Raw genomic sequence first — 24,741 nt, 5'->3', positions numbered from 1 at the left:
GACGGGGGTGGGAGGGCCGGGGCCGCGCCACGGGGCGGGGGGCTGAGCCGGGGGGGTCGTAGGTCGGGGAGGCTCAGGTGGGGGGACCGCGCCGCCCTTCCTCTGCGGGCGAGCCTCTGCGGACCACCGGGAAGGTGCGACCGAGGCGGGGGTCCTGGAGCTGGGGTGGGGGCCGCGTTGGGGCACGAGGACCGGAGCCAGGGGCAGGAAGGGGAGAGAAAAAAGGAGAATTAATTTCCGGGGGTGACGGCTGCTCCCCTAGTCTACCGACCCCCACCCCCTCCAGACCCGAGGAGGTGGCAGGGACCAGCCCTGCCCCCGTCCTGGGGAGTGGGCACGGGGATCCCCGGGCGGGGGCGGGGGCTTTCCCCGCCGAACCGAAGGACCCTCCAAATTAATGTTTTCGACCACGCCGAGCTCGGCGTGGGTCCCCCAGACCTAGCCGAGTTCGGAGAGTTAGCTCCGGACTCCCAGGCCCGGCCTCCCCCTCCCCTGCGCCCCTTTGGTCCACCCAGATCCAACGCCTGTCGCCCCCTCCCCGTCACCTTAGCGACGGCAAGATAGGGGCGCGACCTACGGGGAAGGGCTTAGGGGAGGGGGTGCTACTAGTCCCCACCTGCGATGGGGAAGTGAATTTTAGTTTTACGCGTTGTCGTGGCAACGCGGGAGGGGGTGATGAGTGGGCGGAGGAGGGGGAGCGCAGCACAGAAACTACCTCAGGCACCGCCGCCCCGCTGGAGCGAACCAGGCACCTCCGGGCCTGACCAGCCTCCGGAACCACCCCAGCACTGGGAACCCCTGAACCCCGAACGCCCCCGAGGGCAAAGAGTAACCCCTAAATGTCGGGATAGCCCTCATCCGCAAAAAGCAGCTCCTGTCCCCCACACAGCTCCCCTAGCTCGCCTTAACCCCCCCAGTGAAGAACCCTTGACCCTAAGAAAGAAATCCGTCTCACAGAGCAGCCCTGATCCCCACAAAGTAGCCCGTTACAGAACACCGTTGGCACAGCCCAGCATGGGAGACCCTGCCCCAGGTCCCCAACCCTCCCCAACAGCAGATTCTTGGCAAAACAACCCCTGAGTTTCCCAGGAATAACCTTGAACCCACCTCCATACACACAAAAGCCCCTGACCCCTCCCCATGAAGCCACCTGGATCATCCCTGAAACACTTTGACCCCACACAGAACGGTCCTGGACCCCGCCCCCAAGAGCAGTCCCCTACTCCCCACAAAATGACCCCTGAAGCGATTCTGACCACCCTTTCAACCCACGGAGCGGCCTCTGATCAAGCATAGAGCAAAGCACCCTTCCCAGGACTGGCCCTGACCCCAAGGAACCCCTGGCTCACTCCCACACCCACCACCCGTTGAAGAGGAGCCTCAGCCTCCCCAGGGTTCCACTGACCCCTCAGAGCCTGGCTCCGCGTGGTCTGGGTTCGAGGGAGGGTCTGACCGTCTGTCCTGCTTTCTCCCCAGCCCTGGGTGGACCCTCCCTGACCAGGAAGTGGCCCCGAGGGCACCAGGACCTCCCAGCGCACCACCCCACCAGGCTCCTCCCAAGGCCAGTGACTACTGGCCAGCCCGAGTGGGTGGGGGTCTCCTGGGACCAGGGCAGAATGGGAGGGGCAGGGGGAGGGAGGGAGCAGGATGGGGCTGGCTGAGGACCCCTTATCGGCAGGAAGCAGCTTGGGGAGCACAAGGATTGGATTTCCTGTGGCCCAGCCCTGGGAGGAGGAAATGATTGCTTCCTGTCCCTCTCTTGTCTCCACTGTCTTCCTGCCTCGTCTCTCCCCTCCCCAGTCCCCATGCGCTGACCCCCTACCTACCCCGAAGCCCCCCACCCACCTCAGCCCTGCCTCACCTGAGTCCCACCTGCCACTCCCACCCCAACCTCCAGCTGCCTTCCCTCCCAGCCTCCTGCCTCTTGTCCCACTGGAGTCCCTGGAGTCCTTGATTCCTGGTGGGGGCGCGGTCACACCCCTCCTTCCTGATCAGAGCCATAGACCAGCCCTCCTGCCTCTGGGCAAACCTGCCTTGGTCTCAGTGGTTGCAGAGCCTGGCCATACCCCTGCCCTCCTAGCCCCACCCACAGGCACCTTCAGCCCCCCACCCTTGCCTTCCTGCCATCAGGGGAACTCAGGGACCCCACTCTGTTCCTGGTCATGGCTATGAGCCTTTCTGGGGAAACCCACATCTTTGGTGGAGCCGTGGTCTCTAGGCCTGGCACTGCCCAGGCCCCCCTCAGCAAATGGTGCTTCATGAGCATTGTTCTTCATGCCTGAGCCCAGCGGGGTCAGAGCAGGAACGGGGCAGAGGTGTCCGCACCCCTTCTTTCCTGGAGAATAAGTGGCCCCCAGACTCCCCACTCCGGGCCCTGGCACTTCCCTGAGCAGCGTTAGGCTGAACCCCCACCCCGGGGGGGGGGAACGGACCTTCCCTCCGAGCAGGCCCCCCTTTGCCAGGTTGTCCCCTCTGCTGTCCTGACCCCACGGCCCTTCTGCCCTCCCCCTCCTTCCCATCAGGGCCAAGATTCCCGGAAGGAACGGTGGTTCTGGCCACCCAGCCTTCTCTCTCACACCCTCGAATGCACACACACTTACACGCAAACAGGCCTCATCGGTCCCGCGGGCTCACGTGGGCAAGCACCCACAACAGTGCTTGGTGGAGGGCAGACCCACCCCTGAGCCCCTGCCCGCTCCTCCTGTGCCACCACAAAGCCTCACTCTCCGCCTGAGGCCCTTCCTTTCCTCTCGACCTTAATCCCAGTGACAGCACACTCCCCAACTCGCGGGGTGGGGGGGCTTCCTTAGCACCCCCAGCTCAGTAGTCCCCAACCCGCCTCCCAGCAGCCCTCCTGGCCTCACTGCGTCAACTGTGGCCCCTCTCCAGAAGTGCTCAGGGATCTCATGGGCCTGTGACCCCTCTCATCCTCACTCCATGGAGCCACCTCTTATACCCACAGTCCCAGCCCCACCTCCCTGTCGCGCCTAACCCACAGTGGCCTGGCCCCAAGACAGCTGCTTCCCTGGAAACATGCCCCAAAAGCCTATCATTTGTTCTTGTCTCTCCTGGCATCTCTGCTGACCCCTGACCTCTGCTGCCCTGGTCTCAGTAACAGCTCATGGATGGGGGGCGGGGTCCCTGCCTGCTTCCCATCTTCTCCCCAGGCCACGGCACCTCCCCCTCTGCTCTTAGGCCCTGAGTGAGCCGCTCACTTGCTGCGGCCGACCCACCCCGTACCTGACCTACTTCTCTCTCCTGCAGCGCTTCTGCCTTCTAACCTGTGAAGTCCCTGGCTTGTGGTCTGTCCTTTCCTCTGTCCTTCCCCACAGCCTGTAGGCTCCCTGAGGACAGAATCTTTGCCTGTTTTGTCCACTGATATGTCCACTTACCTGCAGCCGTGTCCATGCAGATGTGATGTTCAGCATGTATTTGTTGAGTAGATAGGTCAAAGCTCAAACCTTCACTTCCAGCTGCTCACGCTTCAGGTTAGCCCCCTCTGCCAAACTCCTGAGCAGTTTGTATAAGGTCAGAATCCCTTGAAGGGTTAACGGACCGTAACTCTGAACTCTCTAGGTCTGGTGTATGGTTTATGGGTAGATTTTTTATTGTTTCTAGTTCTTTATATGTGTATTCAGATTATTTATTTCATCTCGAGTCTGATTTATTTTCTTTTTCTATTATATGTTTCCACTTCTTTTTTATTATTTGTCTCTTTCCAGAGAATCAGCTTTTCATTGCGTCGATCCTCTCTGTTGTTCTTGTTTCTTCTGTTCTTATATTTACTTCTTTCCACTATTTAAAAATCTTGTTACGATTCTTTTTTTAATTTCTTGAACTGGATATTTAGCTCATTGATTTTCTAACCTTTTTTTTCTGGTGAAAGCATTTGAGGCTGTAAAGTTTCAAGTATCACTTTAGCTACGTCCCTTAAGTCTTGATATGTGTATTTTATTTCGCCTCGTTCTGATTTTCTAGTATCAATTTGATCTTTTTGTTTGACTTGGGAGTTACTGAAGAGTGTGCTTATTTAAATGTTCAAATGCGTACTTGTGGGGGTTTTGGCAGGGAGACTACTCTTTGGTGGTGGTGGTTCTTGTTGTGGGCTGTCAACTCCATTCCAATTCACAGACACCCGACAGAACAGAATGGAGCTGCCCCTGGAGTTTCCAAGGCTGTAATCTTTATGGAAGTGTATTTCCAGGCCTTTCTTCCGTGGCACCACTACATAGGTTAAAACTGCCAACCTTTAGGTTAGCCCCATTGCCATGGAGTAGAGTCCGACTCACAGCAACCCTTTAGGACAGAGTAGAACCGCCCCATAGGGTTTCCAAGGCTGTAGTCTTCACGGAAGCAGACTGCCACATCTTTCTCCTGCAGAGCAGCTGGTGAGTTTGAACTGCTGACCTTTTGGTTAGCAGTCGAGCTTTTAACCACTGAGCCACCAGGGTTCCTTGTAATCTTTAGTTAGTGACTTCTTGTTTTATTGCATTGTGGTCAGGGAAGGTAGTCTGGATGACATTTGTTTTTGTTGTTGTTTTTGTGAAGACTCTCTTTGCAGCCTGGCTGTCGTCAGGTGCTGTCGAGTCAGTTCCGACTCACAGCGACCCCTGTACAACAGAACAAGACACTGCCTGGGCCTGCGCCATCCTCGCAATCGTTATGCTTAAGCCTATTATTGCAGCCCCTGTGTCGGTCCGTCTTGTTGAGGGTCTTCCTCTTATTCACTGACCCTCTACTTGACCAAGCATGATGTCCTTCTCCAGGGACTGGTCCCTCCTGATAACACGTCCGAAGTGAGACGAAATCTCAGTATCCTCGCTTCTAAGGAGCATTCTGGCTGTACTTCTTCCAAGACAGATTTGTTCATTCTTCTGGCAGTCCACAGTGTATTCAATATTCTCCGCCAACACCATAATTGCAGCCTTACGCAAAGGCAATTTTTGTAAGATTTCCTATCAATAGGCATTTCGGATGCAGGATATATATATATATATATATATATGCGTCTCCCTGGATGGAGCAAATGGTTAAGTGCTCGACTGTTAGCCAAAAGGTTAGCAGTTCGAACCCACCCAGAGGCACCTTGGAAGACAAGCCTGACAATCTGCTTCCAGAAGGTCACATCCCTGAAAACCCTATGGAGCACAGTGCACAGTTCTGCTCTGACACACATGGGGTAACCATGAGTTGGAATCCACTTGATGGCAACTAAGAACAAGTATATAAATAAACATATATACACATACACGCATACATACATATGTATGTATATCTATGTACATATAGGGTGGCTCTGAGCTGGAATCAAGTTGATAGAAATGAGTTTGGGTTTTGGCTTATGTATATGTGTAAGGCCCCTGAGAAAATTATTTGCCTGCCCACCTCTTACTCTGAAGGTGTGGCCCTTTCCAAGACCTGGTTTTATTTGACAGCCCCAAAATTTAGCTCCTTTACTCAGTTGGAGCCCTGGTGGTGCAGTGGTTAAGAGCTTGGCTACCAACCAGAAGATCAGCAGTTCAAATCCACCAGCCGCTCCTTAGAAACCCTTTGAGGCAGTTCTACTCTAGCCTATAGGATGGATATGAGTCACAATCGACTCGATGGCGATGGGTTTGGTTTTCGGTTTTCCTATTCAGTTAGCCGAGGACTTACCCCATCCCCATAAAGTCTAAGCCATTAAAATCTAAGGTCCATGGTTCCTGAGGCTGGCGATGACAGCCCAGCACTCTTAGGGCCAGCTCATAACCTGACAGTCTGGGTTTTGTTTTTCTTTTGTTTTTTGCTTTTTGCCCCTGGGGGTTTCCCTTCCTCTCTTGCAGTCTGTGTTATGTATTTTTAAGGGTGGTTATATTGTAGGTCCCTGGGTGGTGCAAACAGTTTGCACGCAACTGCTGGTTTGAACCCTGCCAGCCACTGTGGAAGAAAGGCCTGGCAGTCTGCTTCCATAAAGATTACAGTCAAGAAAACCCTGTGGAGCAGTTCTACTCTGTAACACGTGGGGTCGCCATCATTCGGAATCCATGAGTCAGAATCCGCTTGATGGCAGTGGGTTTGGTTTGTTGGTTTTTGATGCATGGTAGCTGTCCTTTCCAGTTGCTTCTTTTTTTCAGAAGAGTCTTCGGGTTATTCTGCCCACAGTATTGCTGGAAAAATCATCAATTTTCGTAATTCTTATTGCATATATCTTTTTATTAAAGCATTTTTCATAAAGCTTTTGTGGTAGACGTTTCTGTCTGCTCAGAACTCCCCCGTCTTTCCAGGAAGCGTACTTTGGCCAACTCCAGTCACACAGTCCCAGTGGAAGTGCCAGCTTCTTGCAGGAGCATCTTCTCCGCTACTTAGTGGTTTTGAGCACCTACGTGCCATTCTAAGTGTGTGACGTGTATTAACTCATCCAATTGTAAAATCACTATGAGCAAGCCCAGTGTTTGCCCTCATGTAACAGGTGAGGAAGCAGAAGTAGAGGTCACGTAACAGAATTTGCCCAAGGTCACACGTGGCCAGTGAGTAGAGACACCAGGGTTTGAACAGTGGCAGTGAGCATATGATCCCAGCAGGCCAATCAGGATCCTCCCCCGGGATTTTATCCTTGAACCTAAGGGAAGAGGCTCTTCCCAGTCAGGATGCACAAGAAGAATGTGAGCTCGGAGCTTCCAGTGACCGAAGTCCAGTCTTGTGAAGGGGGACAGGGGAGGTTCAGAAGGGGCTTGAATCATAACTTTACTCCCTGAAATCCAGTAGCACTTCTGCTTTTCTTGCAGTTTGGTTGATGAGCCAATAACTTTCCTTTCTTCCAGGCTGGAAGTTCACATAATGGAGGGTGGGCCTTGTAATCAGGCACCTCGATTAGTAAACAGCTCAGCCACCAACTGACCAGATGCCTGGGAAGGTTTCTTAATGTTCTCCCCCACCACCACCACCACCCCCACCACCTCCCCCGCTTCCGTGTTCACTGTGGCAAAGTGTGGACAATAGTAGGAACTGCTCCATTCCCTCACCATTCCGGTATATTCTCTGAGAGCTGCACGTGCCAAGCCGTCTGAGGACTGGGCTGTCTCAGCTCACCATGGCCGTGGCGAGGGCTACACGAGGTAAGTGCACGGAAAACGCTTGGCACATGCCTGGCACATAGTAAACACTCAGATGTTATTATCTGTAGAAAGCTGGTTCGCATCTGGTTCTGTCGTTCTGAAGCTGTGGAGCGCTTTCTAATGCGCATTCCTCACACACAGTGGTGAGTCTCAGCAGCCTGAAGGAATAGCGGAGCTTTGTGGTGCAGCCCGGGAAAGAACCTTAGATTTAAAATACTATTTTAACAGTGGAATGTGAAATTAAACCTGAGAAATATTTGTCACGTTAATTTCACATTGATTTAGCATTCCGGTTACCTTTTCGTTGAAGACTGTGTATTTTGTCCACGTGTGGGTGTCTCCTCCCTCCAAAAGCCATGACAATTCAAGAACTGTATATTTGTAAACAGTAACTCCACCCTGTGTTGGAAGATGGGGCCGTGGGTTGTGAGCGGAATGGGAACTTGGCTGCATCTCTGGACAGTGTAGTGCAGGTGGGAATCAGGTACATGGAAAAGCCAGCTAAGCCCCAGAGTCTCCACACACCCAAGCGGGACCCTAGATTGGGGGGGGTGCCTGTGGGAGGGGGCAGCGATCCCACCTTCAGTGGGTGGAGCTGCAGAAGGGAGAGACCCCTGGAGCCAGGGGGAAGTAGACCCCAAAAAAAGTGCCTCCTAGCCCTGGTGGTGCAGTGGTTAAGAGCTCTGGCTACTCACCAAAAGATGGCAGTTCAAACCCACCAGCCGCTCCTTGGAAACCCTATGGGGCAGTTCTCTGTCCTATAGGGTTGCTATGAGTGGGAATCAGCTGTAGGGCAATGGGTAACGGAGCCTGCTCCTAGGCTTCCTCAATCACATGGGATCCCTGGCCCATTTGCTGCCAGAGCTGCACCCCTCGCCTTCCAGGGGAAGTGCCCCTCCGCGGCCGGGGTTGGGGGGTGGGGGGAAGGGGGGATGCCCCTCCTGGGGGAATCCCACCTTCTCCACAGACAGTACGAAGCCTGCAGAATAAGAATTCTTACAAATTAATATTTGGGTTTTTTTTAATCCTCAATGAAATAGTGAAATAGAGTAAACGAAGCTGAAAACTAAATTGTTGTTAGGTGCTGTCAAGTCGGTTCTGACTCACGTTGACCCTGTGTATAACAGAACAAAACACAGCCTGGTCCTGCACCATCCTCACAATCGTTACGCTTGAGCCCATTGTTGCAGCCACAGTGTCAGTCCATCTCGTTGAGGGTCTTCCTCTTTTTTGCTGACCCTCTACTTTACCAAGCATGATGTCCTTCTCCAGGGACTGATCCCTCCTGATAACATGTCCAAAGTACGTGAGACGTAGTGTCGCGATCCTTGCTTCTAAGGAGCACTCTGGCTGTACTTCTTCCAAGACAGACCTGGTCACTCTTCTGGCAGTCCAGGGTATATTCAGTATTCTTCCCCAACACCACAATTCAAAGACGTCAATTCTTCTTTGATCTTCCTTATTCACTGTCCAGCTTTCACATGCATATGAGGCAATTGAAAACACCATGGCTTGTGTCAGGCTCACTTTAGTCTTCAAGGTGACATCTTTGCTTTTCAACACTTCAGAGAGGTTTTTTGCAGCAGATTTGCCCAGTGCAGTGTGTCTTTGGATTTCTTGACTGCTGCTTCCATGGGTGTTGATTGTGGATCCAAGTAAAATGAAATCCTTAACAACTTCAATCTTTTGTGGTTGACAGTACCAGTTTGGGATCAAAAAGACAAAGAGGTAGAATACTAGTAAGGGCTAACGTTCACAGCACCTGCTCTACGCCGGGTACTTTGTTGTTTTATGTGAGCTTTGTGTTGAACTAAAACATACACAGAGGAACGCGGGCAAATCCTAAATGTATTGCTTGATACATTTTCACAAACCCAACCCTTAGTACCCAGACCAAGTCCAGAAGCTCCCCCCGGCCTCTCCCAGCTTCTGCTGCCCCCGGGAGCCACCACCATCCTGATTTTTGAGGGCATCGATTGGTGTGTCTGTTTTTGAACTTTATATAAATGAAACCATGCAGGGTGCTCTCCTTGGTGTCTGGCTCCTTCACACATTGTATCTGTGGCATTCATCTGTGTTGCTGGGCATGTTCGTGGTTCATTCTCTTCCGTTTCTGAGTGGTATTCCATTGTATGAATAAACCACAATTTACTTATCTATTCTACTGTTGATGTGTATTTTTGTTGTTTCCAGCTCAGGTTTATTGTATGGATAGGGCTGATACGGACATTCTTGTCTATGCTTTTTGATGAGCCTAGGTATGAATTTTTACGGAGACTATACCTAGGAGTAGTATTGCTGAGCTGTAGGGTGTGTTTTCTCAGCGTTAGTGAATATTGCCAGTTTTCCAAATTACACTCCCGCCAGCAGTGCATGAAAGGTCTGGATGCCCTGCGCCGCACCAACACTTGGTATTGTTGGTCTTACGTTAGCAGCCGCAGCAGGTGGCTGGTAGTATTTCACTGCGGTTTGTATTCACATTACCACCTTTGGGAGGCTGCTGCCGCCATTCTTATATCCAGCCTGAGGTTTTCCTTTTTAGTCTCTTACCGGTGCCTTTTGAGAAACAGAACATCTTAACTTCAGTGTAGTCCAATTTATCAATATTTATGATAAGCACCTTTATGATTAGCACCTTTTTTGTCCTGTTTAAAAAGATTTGATTTTTCAGCTCCTGCCTTAGCCATAATTGTGGGACAGAAGGAAAAGTCCCCTTCAACATCCTGCCACAATAATATCCAGAAAATGTAAAACAAAATAGCAGAAGAGCAATCACAATCCATATAAATTGGGTAAATTTTCCCTTTAAAAAACACTTTTGAATTGGGTAAAACAAAGAAAAAAGAAAATCTATCCATTGATCATCATAGCCCTGAATTACAAAGGAATATTAGAAATACAGGAGAATTGAGAAAAATCACATCCTAACTAGCAAACTATAGCATACATACTATAGATGTTATCTGAAAATATTGACGTTGTCAAGGATTTCATATTACTTGGATCCACAATCAATGCCCATGGAAACAGCAGTCAAGATATCAAACAATGTATTGCGTTGGGCAAATCTGCTGCAAAAGATCTCTTCAAAGTGTTAAAAAGCAAAGATGTTACTTTAAGGACTAAGGTGCACCAGACCCAAGCCATGGTGTTTTCACTCGCCTCATATGCATGTGAAAGCTAGACAATGAATAAGGAAGACCAAAGAAGAATTGACGGCTTTGAATTTTGGTGTTCGTGAAGAATATTGAATATACCATGGACTGCCAGAAGAATGAACAAATCTGTCTTGGAAGAAGTACAGCCAGAATGCTCCTTAGCAGCAAAGATGGCAAGACTTCGTCTCACGTACTTTGGACATGTTATCAGGAGGGACCAGTCCCTGGAGAAGGACATCATGCTTGGTAAAGTAGAGGATCAGTGAAAAAGAGGAGGATCCTCAACAAGATGGATTGACCCAGTGGTTGCAACAATGGGCTCAAGCTTAACAACAATTGTGAGAATGGCACAGGCCTGGGCAGTGTTTTGTTCGGTTGTACATAGAGTCGCTATGAGTTGGAACTGACTTGACAACACCTAACAACACCAGTGAAATATAATTGTCTTGGAAAAGTTCTTTGGTTGCAAGTAAAAGGCTCAAACTCTGATTAACTGAAGCAAAAACTGGGAAGCAGAACTACCCCCCTGCCATGGCCCATTGCCCAGCTCATCTGGCCCCCGCCGCCGTGTAAGGAGAGCTCAGGTGGGGAAGAAATTGGGCTGTAGCCCCCTAGGGAATGCCAGGTGCAGTTTATTATATGCAAATTATATTTCAATGAAGTTGATAGAAAGTGGAACAAACCCCGTTTGCCTTCTGTGCTCCTTCTTCCTGTCTGGAACGCTGACATGGTGACTGGAGCTGCAGCAGCCAACATGAGCCACTGACTTGTGAAGCCGCCCCCATAAACAAGAAATGGCAATTTCCCTTACCACCACCCCCACCCCCCAAATGTTTTTATGTCTCTTTGAAGCCTAGTTTTCCTTCTACCCCAGACTCCAAGCAAGCACTGATCTTTCTATACTAAAGACTGGTCTGCATTTTCTAGAATTTCTGTAACTGGAATCCCACAGTATGTACTCTGCGTCTGCCTTCTTTCATCCTATGTTGTATGTATAAGTAGGTCATTCGTTTTTTTCTGAAGTATTCCATTGCATGAAAATAACACATTTTTCTTGTTGATTATCTGTTGATGGCTATCTGGATTATTTCCAGTCTGGGACTATTATGAATAAAACTGCTTGAATATTTGTGTACAAGTTTTGTGTCGATTTATGCTTTCATTTCTCTTTGGTAAATACCTAGGAAGAGAATGTTGTTGTTAGGTGCCATCGAGTCAGTTCCAACTCATCGTGACCCTATATGCACAACAGAATGAAACACTGCCCTGTCCTGCGCCATCCTCAGAATCATTGCTACGCTTGAGTCCATTGTTGCAGCCACTGTGTCAATTCATCTTGTTGCGGGTCGTCTTCTTTTTTGCTGACCCTCCACCTTACCAAGCATGATGTTCTTCTCCAAGGACTGGTCCCTCCTGATAGCATGTCCTAAGTACATGAGACAAAGTTTTGCCATCCTCGCTTTCAAAGAGAACTTTGTACTTCTTCCAAGACAGACTTGCTCATTCTTCTGCCAGTCCATGGTATAGTCAATATTCTTGTTCAATTCACCTAGTAGTTCTAGTAAGGTTTTATGCAGATTACTTAGGATTTTCATCATAAGCAAATCAGGTCACAGCAAACAGAGACAATTTTACTTCCTCCTTTTGAATTTTTATGCCTTTTATTTCTTCTTCTTTATTGCAATAGCGAGGACCACCAGTGCAGTGTTGTACAGAAGTGGTAAGAACAGCATCTTTTCCTTGTTCTGTCTTAGGAGGAAACTGTTCAGTATTTCACTATTATTATGTATGATGTTATCTGAAGGATTTTTCTAGATGCCCTTTATCAGATTTAGAAATGTCTTTTCTATTCCTAGTCTGCGGGAAGTTTTTCTCCATGAATGGATGCCTGACCCTGTTCAGGAAATTCCTTGAAACCTCACTCAAGGATTCTGCTTACAGCCAGGCCTTGCTGCAGGGGAGGCTACGAAATGAACTCTTTTTCACTGGGCACATTGCTGCCCCCACAAAATCAGGGCTCTGTTAATAAGGAAGGAGGCAGAATGGATATTAGAACAGGCAACTAGCCATCTGCCAAACTGGGTATAGGATTCTAGATTAATTACACCCACATTTTAAAGTTACTATTCTGGTGTCATCTGCGTTCTATTGCTGCCGTCAGAACAAATGCTGCCGATCTGCTGGCTGTTCTTTCTGTAGGTAATTTGTTCTTTCTGGCTACTTTTAAGACTCATTATCTTTAGTGTTCTTCACTTTCAACATGATGCGCCTCGGTGTTGTTTAGTTTTAGTTATCCTGTTTGAAATTTGTTGTAATTCCTGAATCTGAGGATTTACGTCTTTCACCAAATCTGAGAATTCTCTGCTGTTATCTTTTTGAATATTGCACCTCCCTAGTAATCTCCTTTTGGGGGAGATAAATATGTTACACATTCTCATTCTAATATCTTTAAAATGTTCTCATCTTCTACTCTGTCTATTCTATATTCTGGGTAATTTCTTCAGAGCTGTCTTCTAGTTCACTAATTCTTCGGCTGTGTCTAATCTGTTATTTAACCTGCCTATTAAAATTTCATTTTTTTTATATTTACAACTTTTTTTTAATTGTGCTTTAAGTGAAAGTTTACAGCTCAAGTTAGTTTCTCATACAAAAATTTATACACACATTGTTATATAAGTGACCCTAGTTGCTCTCTATAATGTGACAGCACACTCCTCCTTTCCGCCCCTGATTTCCCGTGCCCATTCAACCAGCTCCTGTCCGTCTCTGCCTTCTCATCTCGCCTCCGGACAGGAGCTGCCCGTTTAGTCTCATGTATCTACTTGAGCTAAGAAGCACACTCTTCGCTAGTATCATGTTATGTCTTACAGACCAGTCTGATCTTTGTCTGAAGAGTTGGCTTTGGGATCGGTTTTAGTTCTGGGTTAGCAGAAAGTCCAAGGGCCATGTCTTCTGGGGTTCCTCCAGTCTCAGTCAGACCCTTAAGTCTAATCTTTTTACTAGAATTTGAGTTCTACATCCCACTTTTCTTCTGCTCCATCGGGGACTCTCTGTTGTGTTCCCTGTCAGGGTGGTCATTGGTGGTAGTCAGGCACCATCTAGTTCTTCTGGTCTCAGGCTGATGGAGTATCTGGTTTATGTGGCCCTTTCTGTCTCTTGAGCTAATATTTTCCTCGTGTCTTTGGTGTTCTTCGTTCTCCATTGCTCCAGGTGAGTTGGGACCAATTGATGCATCTCAGATAGCCGCTCACTGGCTTTTAAGACCCCAGGCGCAACGCACCAAAGTGGGATGCAGAACATAAAATTTCACTTTTTTTTATTTCTAAAAGTTATATTTAGTTCCTTTTCAAATTATCTGTTTTTTTCTTTCTGTTTCTCAGATGCATTTTTGATCATTTCTCATTCCTTGTTCATGTTTTCAATTGCGTCTTTTATTTCTGTACACATTTTTAGCATGTTCTATAATTTTAGATTATGAGTTCCTGTTGTTGTCGTTAGGTGCCATTGAGTTGATTTCGACTCCTAGCAACTCCACGTACAACAGAAGGAAACACTGCCCGGTCCTGCGCCATGCTCACAGTCATTATGCTTGAGCCCATTGTCGCAGCCACTGTGTCAGTCCATCTCCTTGAGGGTCTTCCTCTTTTTCACTGACCCTCTACTTTACCAAGCATAATGTCCTTCTCCAGGGACTATCCCTCCTGATAACATGTCCAAAGTATATAAGATGCAGTCTTGCCATCTTTGCTTCTAAGGAGCATTCTGGTTGTACTTCTTCCGAGACAGATTTGTTTGTTCTTTTGGCAGTCCATGGTATATTCAATATTCTTCGCCAACACCACAATTCAAAGGCATCAATTCTTCTTGGGTCTTCCTTATTCAGTGTCCAGCTTTCGCATGCATATGATGCGATTGAAAATACCCTGGCTTGGGTCAGGTGCACCTTAGTCTTCAAGATGACATCTTTGCTTTTCAACACTTTAAAGAGGTCTTTTGCAGCAGATTGGCCAATACAATGCGTCTTTTGATTTCATGTTCAGTTAATGTAAAAATGGTGTAGTGGCGGCATCTGACCTCCTCTACCTTCACGAGGGGAGAAAGAATCATTACCAGCATCAACAGCCCAAGGCTGATTCCTGTGAGGCAGAGGTCAGACATGCCTCCTCTCTCCAAACTTTTTACCAATTCTGATACCAGCTGTCCCCCCATGGCACTCTCTACTTCTCTGCTGGGTTCAATAATTCATTGTAATGGCCACACAGAACTCACAGACAATACTCACGATTATGGGGTTTATTGGGGAAGTAACAGGTTACAATTCAGGATCAGAAATGACTCAGAATACAGTTCTTCGATTAGGACAGCCTCTTCTCAGCCATGCCTACAGGCAGGCCTCTCTCTCCAGCCCGCAGCCCCTTAGCCCCTCAGCCCTGCAAGTATAACAAATCTCCCTCTCTCTGCCAGTAAGTGCCCAGGGGCACCCCACTCCCCCAGGAAGCCTCCTGCCCAAAGGCACTCAGCTCTCTCTGCTCCGTGGGTCGGCACACCCACTGTAGCCGCCTCACTCCATGGGCCGGGAAGCCCACCATACCATCTTGCACCAGTTTCCTGGTTCTGCTGCTGCCAGTTCTCTGCTGCACTTGCTGCCGCTTCTCACCGTCTTGCACTATCTCCAGCTCTCTGTCCCCCGGGTCTAGGAGGTTCTCAGTACAGGGATCCCAGGTCCAAAGGAAACGCTCCTCTCCTAGCTCTTCCTCTTGGTGGTGTAGGTCCCCACTGTCCGACTCTCAGATGGCTCATTATAAGCCTAGTGGGATGGCAAAACTGATCAATCCCCTCGTTAGGGTTCCATACACCTTATTCGTATGGTCCCACCCCCCACAAGGATTCCATGCACCTTCTTTGCATTAGCAGCAAGCTGTCCAATCCCTTTGGTGAGCCACAGGCACCTTATTTGCCTAGTCCCACCCAATCACTGTGTGGGAGTCACAAAGACTATGGCTAGAAGGGCCATATTAAGTAATTCACCGCACCGCAGTTAATCTGTGGGTGCATTCCTCTAGAGATGATTTGCATTTGCTTCTGCCAGGTGCCCCAGTTCTGCCAATTGACAAGCCACTTTAATTTCTCAGTGTGGCAGTCCCCAAACCACTCCGGTAGTATATATTTAAACCCCACATTCATTTGAAGGTAAGTCTGTACTTACGCATTCTCAGGGGAGACTTTTCCATCTGGTGGTGAGGTCAAGTTAGACAAAATTTTCCATTTCTTTTTCCTGGAAAGCAGTTTTGATTTTCTGGTTTTTGTGTTTGTTTTTCCCCTGGTTCGTCTAGCCTTTCACTGAGATTGGGGGTCTTCAGAAGTCCTGGCTTTATGTGAGACTCTCAATTGCAACTTCTCATATTGCATGGGCCCAAGTCCTTGTCTCTTGCCTCCTGTGCAGCCATGAAAACCTAAGTCTTTAAGGTCCTGGTTTTGGAAAACTCCCCAAATTTCATACTTGCTTACCATGTTGGCTTAGCTTCCTCTTCATTTTGTGTCTCTGGGCATGTCTCTTGCTTTCTTTTAAGCTCAGCTATACATTTGAAAGAATGTTTATTATATTTTAGTCAGCATTTCCAGGTGTTTTGCAATGGGGGAGGTCAGACTATATAGTTGGAAATCAGCTTTCCTTATTCAACCATAGAGCTCAACACATGTAAGTGCTTAATGATTGCTTGCTGGACCAGTAAGAAATGGATACATAAATGAACAGAACATTCTGCATTTTAGAAAGTTTATTCCACCCCACCACTCTGTCTCCCCCTGCCCCGCCACATATGAGGCACTAGGGGTACAGCAGTGAGCAAATGGGTCCCATCTGGTCAACCATGTCCTTGCATTCACTGAGGGCTTTGACGTTGTAAAATGATAGTGCAGAAGTCCTCTAACTTCAGGCAGAGGAGAAAGAATAACCATCAGCATCATCCCAAAGCTGATTCTCATAAGATGGAGGTCAGACATACCTCCACTCTCCAACCTTGTTACCAATTCTGACACCATCTATCCCTCCCATGGCACTCTCTACTTCTCTGCTGGGTTTGATAATTCATTGCAATGACCACACAGAACTCACAGACCATAGTGACGATTATGGGGTTTATTAGGGAAATAACACGTTACAATTCAGGATCAAGATCAACTTGGAAGTAACAGGAACAACTCAGGATAGTTCTTCAGTCAGGACAGGTTCTTGGCCAGGCCTGCAGGCAGGCCTCTGCCGCTGGGCTGCTCAGGCCTGGCTTCTGTCCTGCTCAGGCAAGTGTTACAGCTCTTTAGCTTGCCAATAAGTGCCTGGAGGCACCCTACTCTGCCAACAAGCCTCCTGCCCAAAGGCACTCAGCTCTCTGGCTCTGTGGGTCAGTGAACCCACTGCAGCTGTCTGCCGGTCCCAGGCTGCTGCTGTCTCATGCCTCTGCAGCCTCCAGTGTCACAGCTCCCCAGTGTTACAGCTTTCTGTCTCCTGGATCTCAGAGGTTCTGAGTGCAGGGACCCTGGTTCCAAAGGATGCATTCTGCTCCTGGCTCTTCTTGATAGTAATGAAGTCCTTCTCCCAACCTCTGGATTGGCTCTACTTAAGCCTAGCGGGATGGCAAAACTAACCAATCACCTTGGTGGGCCACAGGTACCTTATCTGCATGCCCCAGCCAATCCTAGCAAGAGTTTTACATACTGTATTTCCATAGTCCCACTCAATCATTCTGTGGGCATTACAAGACCGTGACCAGAAAGGCCATATAAAAAGAGAAACCCATTGCCCACCGGCCTCTGGGTCACAGGCTGCCTGCTCACCCCACATCCTGACACCAACCACACCCCTCTGAGGGATCCCTCATATCACGGCCTCAGTTCCTTGGTCATCTCGTCTCACAAACTGTAAGAGCCAGGGTTCCGTTGTAGATTATAGACACGCTTGTGTCTAGTTTGAGCAGAAAGGGATTTAATACAGGAAATTGGTGCCCGCAAATCATTGGAAGGACTGGAAGAGAAGGGTCTAATCTAAGCTTCTAGGAATAAATGGCCCCCAAAAATGCACCATAGAAGCGGTCCCTAAATGTCTGTATGGAGCAGAGAGCCCCCCAGCCCTGCTCATGCTGCAAGTTGGACTTCCTGTGAGCAAGAAACAAACATGTATTATGCTTCAGAGGTTTGGGGATTACCTGTCAGAGCAGCTGGTGTTTTCTTAACTGACACAGGGAGGGTAGCTCCGGGAGCCTCAGGCGCCCCTCGCTCCCTCTGAGAGCCCTTGCTTGGGTCAGCAGGTGCTGACTGTATCTATTCAAACGATATGCTCAATAACGGAGAAAATTAGCAGAGGCTAGATTCCTGGTACCCACTGGCTTCACTGTGAGATGGACTACAGCCCACATGCATTTCTCACCTGATCCCCTGTAAAAATGGTGTGGCAAGGGGGGCATCATCTGACCTCCTCTAACTTCACAAGGAGGAAGGAGGACCAAGATCAACAGCCTAAGGCTGATTCCTCTGAGGCAGAGGTCAGACATGCCTCCTCTCTCTGCCATTTTTACCAGTTCTGACACCAACTATCCCTCCCACAGCAGTTTCTACTTCTCTGCTGGGTTTGATAATTCATTGAATGGCCACACAGACCTCACAGACAATACTCACAATTATGGGGTTTATTAGGGAAGTAACAGGTTACAATTCAGGTTCAGGGACGCTCAGGATACAGTTCTTCCATCAGGACGGCCTCTTCTCAGCTGTGCCTACAGGCACACCTCTCTGGCCCTTGGCCTCTGCCCTGCTTGGGCAAATATCACAAAGCTCCTTTAGCTCTGCTGATAAGTGCCCAAAGGCACCCCACTCTGCCAGTAAGTCTTGGCCTGAAGGCACTCAGCTTTCTCACCCCGTGGGCTGGGAAGCCCGCCATGAGGTCTCCTGCCGGTCTCTCTGCCACCGTCTCTCCTGCCACCACTTCTCGCCATTCTCAGCGTTACAGCTCTCTCTCTGGTTCCAGGAGCTTCACAGCACAGGGATCCAGGGTCCAAAGGACTCACTCTGCTCTTGGCTCTTCTTCCTTGGTGGTGGTGAGATTGTCTCCCTCCTGTCTCTAGAATGGCTCACTTCAAACTTCAAAACTGACCAATCCCCTTGGAGAGCTGTAATTACCCCATCTGCACAGTCCCACTCAATCACTTGGGTGGGAGTCACAAGACCATGGCAAGAGAGGCCACACAAAGCTATCCATCACACTGCACCCCCAAAGCCACCCTCTGACCAGTGGGTATGAGGGCATCAGAGTGTCCAGCACCCACCAATCCCAGAAAGGCCCTGTGTCCCTGCGTACGTGGTCAGCCCACTGTGGCTGCCCCTCCTGTGGGCAGGCAGCACAGACGGTGGTATTTCTGGCGGGTCATCCTGCAGGCAGAGCGCTCCCAGCCTGTGAACTGATCCGCATCCAGGAATTGGAGAAACTGTGACTCTCTTCATTGTGACTGTAGTCTGGGTCATGTCCTTCACACCTGTTGGTCCTGGGGACCCCATAGCCAACAAGCCTGAGAGCTCAGAGGTTCCCCTCCCCTGGGTGCCCAGCAGGGTAGCCACGTGACCTCTGCCACCCAGGACCCCTTCACTCCATTTCTTGGCAGCACTCCCCCCTCGGTCACCGTACCCAGCTGGGCCCACAAAGCCAGCTCCTCTTTGGAGAGGAGAGCACTGCCCTCAGGGTGGCCCAGAAGGGGACATGTAGCCTGGGACGCAGTGGGGGCTGCCCCGTGGTGTGGGAGGAGCAGGAGGGTGGTTACTGACGGAGGGAAGGCTGGGGAAGGATGAGGCTGCGAGAGGGCCCCTATCCCAGGTCCCCACACTGCCAGCCCCTGGCACGTGCCTCGCCTTGGCTCCCTCGACCTGCTGCAGAATCTCTCACACAGCCAGGTGAGCTTGCTCCTTGCCCACCTCCATCCTCCACCTGCCTGGCCCGGGAGACCTCACCCAAGTAGGAGAAAGAAAAGTCCCATACCGCTCACTTCAAGGCCCCTCTCCCACCATCTGTGGGCATTAGTCCCAAATTAGCAATGCCCCAGGCGTCCGAGCTACTTCCCGCACCCAGCGGGCAGCCTCCAATCTGGGCTCTATCCCAGGCTGACCCTCTTGCCGGAAGCGGCAGCTCCACAGTAGGCCAGCCCCGCTCCCACTCCCCGGCTCCCACAGCAACGCCAAAAAAGGACTCACATCTTCCAAAGGCAGCGGCAGCCCGCAGAGGCCTGGCTTTGAACAGACGTCGTGGCAACGCTCAGCCTGCCCACGCCAGGGCCAGAGGTCAGGGTGGGCAAAGCTGGCCGCATCTGGGTGCACTCCTGCACTCTTTCCAGAGGTGCTAGGACGCGCAGGCCATCTGCACAACGTCCCGCCTCAGGCAGGCTCTTCCACAGAGTAACGGGAGGTCCTCGCCGCCGGGGTTAGTTCCCAGCTTGCAGCTGAAAGGCAAGAAAGCACTTTTGGTTTATCCCTTTTAAACTCCAATTCACAGCGCCGACCAGCTGTGATAGCTCCAATTACAGGTTCAAAGATTTCTGGGCCACGGAAACGCTTTCTGTCCTGGCTCTAGATCACAGCCCGGCAGCGCCCGCCGCACCGCACCCCTCGGGGAATTCGCTCCCACGCACAGACCCAGAAACCACCTTCTGGAATGTGACCTCATCTGATGCTGGCTCTCCCTCTCTCACTAGCTCAGCAGCAGCCTCAGACCCTGCCCCCCCGCCCCCACCCCATCCCCTGAGAGCTCCTGCACTTGTCAGACAAGGGCACTGCCCTTCCAACTTTGCTCCTCGCAAGCTGGCCCCTCATCCTGGAGCATCTATGGTTCATTAGGAAAGTGCAGCTCCCCAGTCAGGTCGGTCTTCGATGACTGCGCCCTGGGCCTCTCACCCCAGTTCCCAGAGGCCTTTCCTGGGGCCCTGTCCATCCTCCCACTGGCTGCGGGGTTGACGACTACTGCCAGAGCCGGCTAGTCACGGGAAGCCTTCCCAAATCGGGGCACCCCATGTTCTGCTCTTCCTGAAGGTCATTGGAAGCCCTCCCCAGGGGACAGCCCCATAAGCTTGCGGCGGAAACCAAGACCAAGGAGCTGGGGGCCTGCCCTGTGGAGGGCTGTCCTGGGGGAACCCGCCCCGGGGCACTGCCCAGGGGGAACCCGCCCTAGGGCGACCTGCCCGGGGGAGGTCCAGTGACTGCTGCTGCCCTCGGGGCCCTCTCCCCTGGCGCTAGCTCCCATACTGAGAGACAGCCTTGCCATTCCCACTTTACGGCTAAACAAACCGAGGGCCAAAAACCCCGTCATCTGTCCACACTTCAGAGACGGAGTTGGGACCCAGCTCTTCCCTCTCCCGGTGTATTTTCCCCGCCGGTGCCAGGTGCGCGGAGGCTGACCGTCCGGACGCACACGCACACGCACACGCAGAGGGGAAAGGGGTTTGAAAGACTTAGCTCTTTCGTGTTTCAAACACTAAAGGAGTCCTGAGGGAAACCCCAAGTCCGTACGTAGGGCTCCTTTCACTTGTTTTACCGTTTCGTGCGGTTTTCATTTTGATGTGCTCATTCGCCGGGTAAGGACCCCGTAATATTTTTGACGCTCAGGTCTGCTAAAGAAGGGCCCCCCAAGTCCCCCAGCACGGGAGGTCCCAGGGCGCACGGTCCACGGACAGCACTGGGAGACGGGCGGACGGGGCGCCTCCTGCCGGCCGCACGCCCAGCCGGCACGCCCCGGGCCGGAGCCGACTCCACAGGACGAGCGGCTCGCCCCGCCCGGGCCAGCGCTAACGGCCTGGGCGAATGGAGAAGCCCTAGAGTCAGCCGGTAAGGACCCGAGCCCTGGGCCTACCCGACGCAGGACCCAGAACCCCGACTCCCCGGCCCCGCCCCCTAGGCACTTCGCCGTGCTCGCTAGAGCCCCGCGCAGGCCCCGCCCCGCGCAGGCCCCGCCCCGCGCAGGCCCCGCCCCCGCCCCGCGCAGGCCCCGCCCCGTCCCCAGCCGGCGTCGCGCTGCCGAGGGCCTAGGAGCCGCGGGGCGGGGCCTGCGCGGGGAGGGGCGGGGCCGCGCGGAGGCGGAAGTACCAGTCCCGCGCTCTGCGACCCGCCCCTTTTCGGCCATTCACCGCCTCTGCCGCGCCGGTCGCAGCCGGTCGTGATCTTGTGACTTCTGTGTCGGGACCTCCAAGTGACCCGGGGAAGAGCTCTGCCCGAGAATCTGAAGGTGTTCTGGTCCTCGAGGGCCTCCGGGGTTCAAATTCCAGGCCTCGGCCTTGTGTCGGTGTCGGAGTCTCCGGGAGCCGAGTCCGAGTCTGAAACTTCAGGAAAGGGGTTGTCTAGAGGGGTATCCGGACCTGAGGCTTCCGAGGAGTGAAGCCTGAGTCTGGGGTCTTTGGGGAGGGTTCACGCCTAGGTCTAGGATCTCTGGAGCCAGTTGTCCTTGCCTACCAGGGGTACCTGTCTCTGGAGCCGGTTGGCCCTCCCTACCAGGGGTCCCGGGCAGGCCCTTCTGCGCCGCGCCGCGCCGCTATGGGGGCGTTGTGGCCCCTCGCTCTGGCCCTGGCCGGCCTGGCCGCTGCCGGCCCTCCTAACTTTGTGGTTATCTTTGCCGACGACTTGGGCTATGGGGACCTGGGCGCCTACGGCCACCCCAGTTCCTCCACCCCAAACCTGGACCAGCTGGCCGCAGGGGGGCTGCGGTTCACGGACTTCTACGTGCCAGTGGCTCTGTGCACGCCCTCGCGGTGAGCGGGCAGGGAGGCCCCGTCAACCCCGACCCCAGCCCGGCTCCTCCCACGTTCCCTGTGAGGTTCACTGTGGGTTGCAGCGGGAGAGGAAGAGAGTCGCTTGGTGTTTCCCTGTCTTTCTCCCCCTCCCCTTCTTCCTCCAGTCTCTCACTGCCTCCTCTGAAGGGATGTTGTGTCTTGTCCTGCAGGGCGGCCCTCCTGACTGGCCGACTCCCAGTTCGGGTGGGCATGTACCCTGGAGTTCTGCAGCCCAGCTCCAGAGGGGGACTGCCCCTGGAGGAGGTGACCCTAGCTGAGGTCCTGGAAGCCCGAGGCTACCTCACAGGCATGGCTGGGAAGTGGCACCTCGGGGTAGGGCCTGGAGGGGCCTTTCTGCCCCCCCACCAGGGCTTCCACCGGTTCCTGGGCACTCCCTACTCCCACGACCAGGTACGAAACCACTAGGGGCCTCGGCTGTCCTCCCACCCACGCGTGTCTCCCGCACCCCTCGCTGCCCCACCCACAGCCCCCAGACCCCTCACTGGACCTGCTCCCCCAGGGCCCCTGCCAGAACCTGACTTGCTTCCCACCGGACACCCTTTGCGCGGGCAGCTGTGACCAGGGTCTGGTCCCCATCCCACTGCTGGCCAACCTCTCCGTGGAGGCACAGCCCCCCTGGCTGCCTGGACTCGAGGCCCGCTACGTGGCCTTCGCCCGCGACCTCATGGCCGATGCAAAACGCCAGGGCCGCCCTTTCTTCCTCTACTACGCCTCCCATGTGAGTGCCTGGCCTGGACTGCCCTGCCCTGCGCGTGGCTCCCCCAACCCGACGGTGACTCCAGCCTCCACCTCCAGCACACCCACTACCCCCAGTTCAGCGGGAAGAGCTTCGTGGGGCACTCGGGCCGTGGGCCATTTGGGGACTCCTTGATGGAGCTCGATGCGGCTGTGGGGGCCCTCATGGCCACCGTTGGGGACCTGGGGCTGCTCAGAGAGACGTTGGTCATCTTCACTGCAGACAACGGGTATGCCGGCTCCCCCATCCCGGGCTGGCTGCTGACCAAGGATGGGTGGAATGGGGGACCAGGGACAGTGACCACAGCCCCCTGGCTGCATGGAGGTGCTGGCCCTGGTTAGGTCAGGGTCCAGGGCAGCCCGATGCTGTCCATGGGCGGTGTGGGTTGGGGGTCAGTGGCAGCAAGTTGGAGGCCTGGGGCTTGTCGCTGACAACCCCTCTGGTGCGTCCCAGGCCCGAGACAATGCGGATGTCCCACGGTGGCTGCTCCGGCCTCTTGCGGTGCGGGAAGGGGACCACCTACGAAGGGGGTGTCCGAGAGCCGGCCTTGGCCTTCTGGCCAGGCCACATCACTCCTGGTCAGTCCCCAGGCCCTCTCCTCGTGGACCCCAGCCTTCTCCCCACACTGGCAAACTGAGTGACTGACAGCCCTCTGCCCACAGGGGTGACCCACGAGCTGGCCAGCTCCTTGGACCTTCTGCCCACTCTGGCCGCCCTAGCCGAGGCCCCACTGCCCAACGTCACCCTGGATGGCTTTGACCTCAGCCCCGTGCTGCTGGGCACAGGCAAGGTGGGTCATGACCCCAGTGCCTATGCTGCCTCATGTTGAGCATGAGCGTGATGGGAGTGTGAGCATAGTGGCAGCGTGAGTGCAGTGCGGGCATGAGCCTGGCGTGGGCCTGGGGTGGGTATGAGCATGGCGTGAGCATACTGGGTGTGAGCATGAGCATAGTGCCGGCATGAGCATGGTGCAGGTGCGAGTGTGGTGCAAGCGTGTGGCGTAAGCACAGTGTGGGCCTGGCATGAGTGTGGGTATGGTGTGGGCATGGGTGTGGGCACGAGTGTGAGCATGAGCATCGATGTGGGGTGGGCGTGGGCAGTACCCCGCAGGCTCCAGGTGTCTGCTGGTCAGGCGACATGGCGGTGCTGCCCACCTGCTGGCTCCTGGCTCCTGGGCGGGTGATGAGAGCGGCACGTGCAGGGCCTGGGGGCTCTGGGCATGTGTTGATGGCTCGAGGCCCTCCCCACCCCATGACCCCCTGACTTCGCCCCCAGAGCCCCCGGCAGTCTATCTTCTTCTACCCGACCTACCCAGATGAGGTCCATGGGGTCTTCGCCGTGCGGAGTGGGAAGTACAAGGCTCACTTCTTCACCCAGGGTAACCCCCCGCCCCGCCTTCCCTCACGCTCTGTGCAGAGGTGAGCCCCCTCCCCTGGGTTCCTTGGCCCCATCCACCCCTCTGCCCCCCAGGCTCTGCCCACAGCGATACAACAGCAGACCCAGCCTGTCACGCCTCGACCCCGCTGACCGCACACGAGCCCCCGCTGCTCTTTGACCTGTCCATGGATCCTGGTGAGAACTATGACCTCCTGGGGGGGGTGACCGTGGTCACCCAGGAGGTGCTGCAGGCACTGAAGGAGCTTCAGCTGCTCAAGGCCCATTTTGATGCTGAGATGACCTTCAGCCCCAGCCAGATGGCACAGGGGGAGGACCCCGCTCTGCAGGTCTGTTGCCAGCCCGGTTGCAAGCCCCGGCCGGACTGCTGCTACTGCCCAGACCCCGGGCCTGTTATGGGCTCCAGTGGGGGCCCCCGAGTCCAGCCCGAGCCCCAGCCCCATCCTGTGCCCCAGCCCCAACCTGAGGCCCAGGCCCAGCCTGAACCCGAGCCCCAGCCCCATCCTGTGCCCCAGCCCCAACCTGAGGCCCAGGCCCAGCCTGAG

General features: G+C 53.1%; 2 protein-coding genes and 1 non-coding gene across 3 annotated transcripts in view; 2 read left to right on the top strand and 1 right to left on the bottom strand.

Annotated features, from left to right (window-relative positions):
• The window catches only part of SHANK3 (SH3 and multiple ankyrin repeat domains 3), a 56,674-nt gene extending 49,670 nt beyond the window's left edge, over positions 1-7,004 (bottom strand). The window contains exons 1-2 of the mRNA XM_004380088.1: positions 6,878-7,004; positions 617-798 (exon numbers count right to left, since the gene is read on the bottom strand). Of these exons, the coding sequence (XP_004380145.1) occupies positions 617-798; positions 6,878-7,004 (309 nt within the window). The remainder of the gene's footprint in view (positions 1-616; positions 799-6,877) is intronic.
• A 9,466-nt stretch (positions 7,005-16,470) lies between these two features.
• On the top strand, positions 16,471-16,546 carry LOC111821193 (small nucleolar RNA SNORD86). Its single transcript, XR_002824646.1, has one exon. It is a non-coding gene; the product is annotated as a small nucleolar RNA SNORD86 (small nucleolar RNA).
• Positions 16,547-21,683: 5,137 nt separating this feature from the next.
• ARSA (arylsulfatase A) overlaps positions 21,684-24,741 on the top strand; it is a 3,500-nt gene continuing 442 nt past the window's right edge. The window contains exons 1-8 of the mRNA XM_004380087.2: positions 21,684-22,023; positions 22,215-22,455; positions 22,565-22,783; positions 22,861-23,030; positions 23,255-23,379; positions 23,464-23,591; positions 24,077-24,179; positions 24,272-24,729. Coding sequence (XP_004380144.1) covers positions 21,809-22,023; positions 22,215-22,455; positions 22,565-22,783; positions 22,861-23,030; positions 23,255-23,379; positions 23,464-23,591; positions 24,077-24,179; positions 24,272-24,729 — 1,659 coding nt within the window. The 5' untranslated portion in view covers positions 21,684-21,808. The remainder of the gene's footprint in view (positions 22,024-22,214; positions 22,456-22,564; positions 22,784-22,860; positions 23,031-23,254; positions 23,380-23,463; positions 23,592-24,076; positions 24,180-24,271; positions 24,730-24,741) is intronic.

Source organism: Trichechus manatus, unplaced genomic scaffold (assembly GCF_000243295.1).
Source record: "Trichechus manatus latirostris isolate Lorelei unplaced genomic scaffold, TriManLat1.0 scaffold00069, whole genome shotgun sequence".
NCBI classification, from domain to species: domain Eukaryota; kingdom Metazoa; phylum Chordata; class Mammalia; order Sirenia; family Trichechidae; genus Trichechus; species Trichechus manatus.
The sequence above is the reverse complement of the archived record's forward strand: the minus strand, read 5'-3'. Positions and strand labels throughout refer to the sequence as shown.